General features: G+C 39.4%; 1 protein-coding gene across 1 annotated transcript; it reads left to right on the top strand.

Moving 5' to 3' along the window:
* Positions 1-344: 344 nt before the first annotated feature.
* LOC118826286 (complement C1q-like protein 3) lies at positions 345-4,727 on the top strand. Its single transcript, XM_036597214.1, has 3 exons — positions 345-450; positions 1,095-1,229; positions 4,311-4,727. Exons 1-3 carry the CDS (start codon positions 378-380, stop codon positions 4,586-4,588), a joined length of 486 nt encoding a protein of 161 aa, XP_036453107.1. The 5' UTR covers positions 345-377; the 3' UTR covers positions 4,589-4,727.
* The last annotated feature ends 2,090 nt before the right edge of the window (positions 4,728-6,817 follow it).

Raw genomic sequence — 6,817 nt, 5'->3', positions numbered from 1 at the left:
TTGAATTGAATTTAATAGAATTGAGAGACGGAGGCAAACAGTTTGTAAGTTAAGTCTGTTTATGGAGAGATGTTAGAGAGTAATAGTGCAAAAAACTGACATTAGTAAAATGCTTGTGCAAACAGAACAGTTTTGAGTGTGGTTTTAAATGTGCACACACACTGCAGACGTTGCATGTAGTCCTAAAAAGTGCTGCGTATCTCTCACTTCGCTTCTGATCTACTGACGTAAAATAAATGAATAATTCAATATTTCTCTTCTCCAATCAGAACTAAGCATGAGCTCCTTCCTGATTCTGATTCCTCTTATAAAGCTGCTCAGTCATAGAAAGAAAGCAGCAGAAAGAAAGAAGCAGAAAGCAGCAGGACGAACGCAGCATGGAGCAAAAGCTGGACCGCATCGTGACTCTGTTCACAGATGCGATGAAGGAGCTCAGGAGTGAAATCAGAGGTAATCAGACTCTCTCTTAGCCTGTCTGAGCTCACACTGAGGGAAGATTTTATAATTATGGATTATTAAACTCAGCCTAGTTTCTATTTAAAAACCCAGATCACAGTGTTTTGCATATTAGGTTAATATACAGAGTGTTCATTATATGTTTGTGTACATGGTTAAAATGATCTATTAAAACATCTACAGCTACAGTTTTTGCAGCTGTATGTGTTCAAGAACATCCCGTCACTGCAAAACCAAATGTGCACTGTGTCCAAATTTTTAATGCCCCCCATTTCTGTGTTTTATACAGTTGTAACTTTGAACACCCCACTTTTTGACCATTTCTAACTCCAGCAAAAAAGAAAAAACACCCCGAGTGGAGTAACATTTAACTGTATATTGTGCAGTTTAAATATTATTTAAAATTCAACCTGATTGGTCATATTTGGAAATAACATTCAAATATAAAGTATTTGAGGGGCAGTGCAGGGGACTGCTACAGATATTTTCAACCAAATGACTATTCCAGCAGATGACATCACATGAAGCTGAATATCAATGTTCTGACTGGAACCTCATAATCCTGCTGATTTCCTCCTCAAAGCAAAAAGGCTCTCTACATCATATATTTATATCTATATATATGTATATATTCCCAGAGGAAAAGGTTGCCTTTTCTGCATCACTGTTGGCCTCTGGAGAGGGACACACTGGACCCATGAACCCTGTGCCGTCACCACTGATCTACAAAAAAGTCTCCAGCAACTATGGAAACGGCTACGACTCAAATACAGGTACAGTAAATGGGAATTAGTATCATCAAGGCCAATCAGTCAACCAATGAGCTGATCAGTTCACCAACCAATCAGCACTCAGAATCAATAATGCTATCCAATCAGCACTAAGTGGCAGTACGAGGGGCTTCATCAGCAGAGCTCCTTTTCTAGCAGCACATCGGCGCTGTACCGTCAGCAGATCTGCCTGTTTTAACGTCTCACTCTTTATAAACCCTCATTGGCTCGTGTTTCTGCACCACGAGCTGCTGTAAAATACAATAATAGTGAAGATGTGTGTTTGATTTTGGCTCATGGATCGGAATGTATTTTTGGCCGAACATCAGCGACATGAGTGGTTAGACTCAAACTGATAAACCAATGACAAAGAAGCAGATATAAAATACAGTTGGTTGTTGATTGTGACGGCGCTGATCCAGAAGCCTGGTGAGTGGACTGTGGTTTGGCTATTTCAAAGTAATCTCAAATACCCTCAAAACTAAAAAGGAATCTCGAGACAAAGGCAGCGGCATATTTTCAGTGAAAACGCGATGTACTGCAGCTCCAAATCACAGTCCACTCCCCCTCCTTCATTTCTATTCTTTTTGATTTTTTTATAATCTCTGGAAATATTTTTTTAGCATAACTGCAAATTTTGGGACGTGTGAAGGAGCCAAAATGGACAATCTGGTCTGATTCTCAGGTTTTCAGTTTCAGCACTTAAGAAGAGAAAAAGAAAATCTTATTTAAAAACATATTTAAAAAGTTTATTTTAGTTTCCTGTGGGCTGCTATTCTTTGTATTTATAAACAGGTGGGCCTTGGGGTACAAAAGGTTGAGAACCCCTGACCTAGTGCACCTGAAAGAGGAAATTCCCCTGATCTTGTGGCATTACTACTCATGAGACTAAACTGAACAAGAAAACTATATGTTGTTGTCTTTCTCACTTATATTTTGACTTCTGTCACAAATCAGCCTCCTGATCATTTCGCATTAATCACTGTTTGATTGGTGTGTCAGCTTTACCAGTATTTTGGCTTGTGTTCACCCTTAAAAGGGGATTTCACCATTTTTTATGGCTTCTGCATAATTGAGTGTGAGGTGTAATCAGAGAGACTCAGGGTGGTTTGGTGTGAAATGGTTCAGATGTCATTACAGTGATGGTGCTAGGATGGTACTATCCAGAACCACCAGTGAACCTACATGAGTCTTCAAAAAAATAGTGGAAAATCTGAAATAATAAGTTCTCTTTGGGGACTATTTTGCCTCACAGCGCCCTGCATGTATCCCTCCATAAAACAGTGTCTCAGTCATCAGGCAGTGAATTCATAACCATTTCATGTAGGAACTTTCTGTGAGGGAGCTTTTAGAGGTGGACGTCTGGTTCCTATCACCACCACTGTGAACAGTTCTGACTCTGTAAGTTTATCTAGAACAGAACGTTTCACACCAAACCACTCTGAATGACTCTGTTTCAGGGCCGCCAGAACCACGGTGGTGAGCAGGCATTTTCCCACCCACTTACAGTTACTTACTTCCCACCAAGTACAGTGGCCACACCCCACTACTTTTTGAGTTGAGGGTGCGACATAAAAACCTCCACTTTCCTTAAACTGCATAAAGCGCTGATCAGGCAGAGTAAAACTCAGAATCTCCATTTCAGCTGGGAGGTGCTTTCAGACCTGCCTTGAATGATGTGGACCTGCCGAACTTTATCTTTAGTTTTGACGTGCGAAACTCAGCCCACGTTCAGGCAGCACCAAACAACTGAACTGCGCTAATTCACGACGGAATTCATCACCAGAGCACCAGAACACTTTCTCTGTACTGTCTGCACAACCTGCTGCTTTAACACTGCGCTCTTTATGAACGCTCACACACGAGTGTTTGTTTATTGATCTGAGGTTGTGTAAGGATGGAAGCACTTCATCCTGCTGTAAATAATGAAAGACAAGCAATACAATAATAAAATCTGTTTATTTATGGACTGTAAAGCATATTTTTGGCAAAGCATCAGTGACCTCATCGATTAAGCTTAAATTGGTATTCACAAAGATGATAAGCGTCTTTATTTTCTGTTTTTCTGTTTTCATGCTAGTGAATGTGAGAGTAGCAGAGCGCCTGCATCCCTGCAAAACTTCTGATCAATAAATAAACACCCACGTGTGTAATTTAATCCACTTTAGCCCTTACAGTCCACCATCTGAACCAAAGAAAAAAGATAAAACATCACAAAATCAAAATGTGGTGGCTCTTTAGAAAATGAACTGGGTGTGAAAACGTCCAGATGTTCCTTATAGATACTAGCTAACAAATACTACTGTCTGAGGCTGCAGCTACTGAAGCAGCATCAAAACTAACACAGACACTGTTCATGATCAGGGTCAGAGGTGGGTAGATTAGTCTAAATTAATACTCAAGTGAAAATATTGATACTTGCATAAAATAATTAAGTAAAAGTGCCTTCCCCACAACAACTTGAGTAGAAATACAAATGAGTCCTGCAGTGAACCTACTTAGTAAATCCAGCATTTATCAGCATAGGAAATAAAGACTGTGCAGCTCTGTTCTTTTCTTTTTCGGATTTTTTTTAATTTAACTTACAGAAGCTCCAAAGTCAGAGATGTAACCAATCACAAAGGAGTACAAATATTGCCACAATCAAGACAAACTGAAATTAATCACAAAAATAGAATTAGTATCTAAATATGAAAGATTAAAATAAGATTCCTTTACTCACCTTAGTTGATGTAAAAGTAATATGATTTGAAAAATACTCAGGAGAGTAAAAGTCCATCAGTAATTTACTGAAGTACATGTATTTGAGTAAATGTAACTAGTCACTACCCACTTCTGAGTAGGTTTATAAAGACATGTTCTTAGCTTGATATGAATGGCAGTTTTAGTCAGTGGCCTAATTGCATTGTGTCACTCAGCCAGCTGGGGCAAGAATTTGTTTTGCCCCACCACTTTTGGAGGTGAGGTGCCACCTCTGCTCTGTTTACATCTTAACCACTTAATTATGCAGAAACTTGACAGATTAATTGAGCTTCCCTTTAACCCTTCCTTGTAGAATCACTGTTGTCTCTCTGTCTTTTTCAGGGATTTTCACTGCTCCGATTAAAGGAGTTTACTTTTTCAGGTTTTACGCTCACTGTCAGGGTGGCAGGAAAATGGCTGTCAGCCTGTACAAAAACGATCAGAAGCAGTGCTCTGTGTATTCCGAGAAGAATGAGCACAACGACAACGCCAGCAACGGGACTGTCCTCACTCTGGAGAAGGGAGATCAGATCTACACCAAGCTCTGGGAGGACAGCTGGGTGTTCGATGATCCAGCTGGCTACACAAGTTTCAGTGGATTTTTGCTTTTCTCTCTTTAAATGTAAACCTGAAATTCTGAAACGTCATAGATTCTGCATTTACATTATATTATAATTTGTGCATGTGGGTCTTATGGCAGGATTTAAAAAGTATTTCTCAGAACCTGGTAATAAAGTCTCATATACTATCTAAAAATCATCTGAGCATTTAATGGCCATCTTTCTATTTCTTCATTTAGAAACAACCTACCTTTTACTTCTACTATGTGGCTACTAGAAACACCCACCCTGTGCTTCCACTCACTGGCCACTTTATTAGAAACACTCCCTTGTGCTTTCACTAACTGGCCACCTTATTAGAAACACCTACCTTATAGCTCCACTATGGAGGTGCACAGTTACAGACTGTAGTCCGTCTGTTGCTCTACAGTGTATCTGCCCCTCTCCTCCATACATCATTGGTCAGTTTCTCACCACATGACCACTGAGCTACAGTCGCACGGTAAATTGTACACAAGCAAGGTGCATAAAGAACCCCGTAATTGAGTGTTCATGGTTCTTTTTAGAACCCTTCTCTTTTCTACAGAACCACTGAAGAAACATTGTTTTTAAGAGTGTTATATAGATCAGCAGAACCCTTTTGGTGCTATATAGAACCATATTAAACCCATTCTCCATCAAATCAAAAGAACCATTTAAGCATGCAAAGGGTTTTGTTTGAGTGTTCATGGTTCAATATAGAACCATTTTCTTTACTAAACAACCCTTGAAGAACCATCTTTGTTTGCCATCTACACACTGTTTCTTTATTTTTAACCATTTCCCACGTATTGGGAAAACAGGGACGATACAAATCTACGACATTTCAAGCAATTACATTTTTCTCTAAAATCTTTGGTGGCACTTTGGGCTGCATGTCATAAACCATTCAACACAACTGACACAACCTAAACACATATTTTGCTGTTGTCCAAAAACAAAACAAAACAAAACCAAACGAGCATATTTTTTTATCTTTATGTGTGTCAACATGACACTTTCTGGGTGAAATGACAATAGCGTGCTATAAAAAAGCTAAAGCTCAGTGTATTTTGCCTATGCAGGACTGACACGACTGACATGATTGTGGTGATATGACAAAGTTCGCCAAGAGGACAAAAATAATCCGTTCTGAAAAGAGCAGCACTGAAATTAAAATCTACTGTAAAAGCTTTATAGTGGAAGTATCACATCCATATGTGCCTGTTGAATATATCATTGCAAAACCAGTGGCATTAATAATGACGCTGCTCCACTTTGCTGCAGTAACAGCCTCCACTCTTCTGGGAAGGCTTTACATTAGATGTTAGAACATTGCTGTGTGGATTTGATTGCATTCAACCACAAGAGCATTAGTGAGGTCAAGGTTAACAGGGTTGAGGTCATGACTTGTCTTTATGGAGCTGCTTTGTGCACAGGGTCTCAGTCATGCTGGAACAGGAGGCTCTTCCCCAAACTGTTCCCACAAAGCTGGAAGCTCATAATTGTGTAAAATGTCTTTGTCCTGTATCATCAACATCGCCCTTCACTGTGACTAAGTGGTCCATGAAAAACAGCCCAGCCCATCATCCCTCCTCCACCAAACTCTACTGTTGGCTCTGCATTCTGGTAGGTAACGTTCTCCTGACCTCCACCAAACCCAGATTCATCATCAGACTGACAGATAGTGCAGCTGATTTATCACTCCAGAGAACACGTTTCCACTGCTCCAGAGTCCAGTGATAGAGCTTTACACCACGCTTGGGAATTGAGGGGAAGTGCCCATATCTGTTATTTTCCATGTACATATGTTATACGTCCAAAAGCTCTATTTTGTGAATTTGTTACTTACACTGGAGTTCAAGTGTAAAAAATGGCTCATCAGATCAATCTAAAAACATTTACCTCATGTGGCAACTGATGTGGTTATTGAACTCATTTTATTTAATTAACTTAAAAAATTACATTAATGGAAAGAATCATTCATTCAATGTATTTATTTAGGTTGAAAAAATTGTTAATTTACTTGTTATTACATTAGGTAATTTTTTCAAGTTGCGCTGACGAGCCATTTTGTACAGTGTAAAAACTGAACTGTTTTTACACAGAACTGACCATCCAACATCAGCACCTGACCTCACTAATGCATAATGATCACTAAAGATCAAATCCTCACAGCAATGTTCCAACAACTAGTGTAAAGCCTTCCTAGAAGAGTAGAGGCTGTTACTGCAACAAAGCACCTGTGTTAGTATGTAAATTCACTACTCA

Source organism: Colossoma macropomum, unplaced genomic scaffold (genome assembly GCF_904425465.1).
Source record: "Colossoma macropomum unplaced genomic scaffold, Colossoma_macropomum, whole genome shotgun sequence".
Taxonomy (NCBI): domain Eukaryota; kingdom Metazoa; phylum Chordata; class Actinopteri; order Characiformes; family Serrasalmidae; genus Colossoma; species Colossoma macropomum.
This window is presented reverse-complemented; position numbering and strand designations above follow the sequence as displayed.

Bases quoted from the DNA above. Each gene is read 5' to 3' on its own strand.
- LOC118826286 (XM_036597214.1), top strand. From the start codon at position 378: ATGGAGCAAAAGCTGGACCGCATCGTGACTCTGTTCACAGATGCGATG. The intron at 451-1,094 runs GTAATCAGACTC...ATATATTCCCAG, and splicing joins GCTCAGGAGTGAAATCAGAG to AGGAAAAGGTTGCCTTTTCT. The intron at 1,230-4,310 runs GTACAGTAAATG...TGTCTTTTTCAG, and splicing joins CGGCTACGACTCAAATACAG to GGATTTTCACTGCTCCGATT.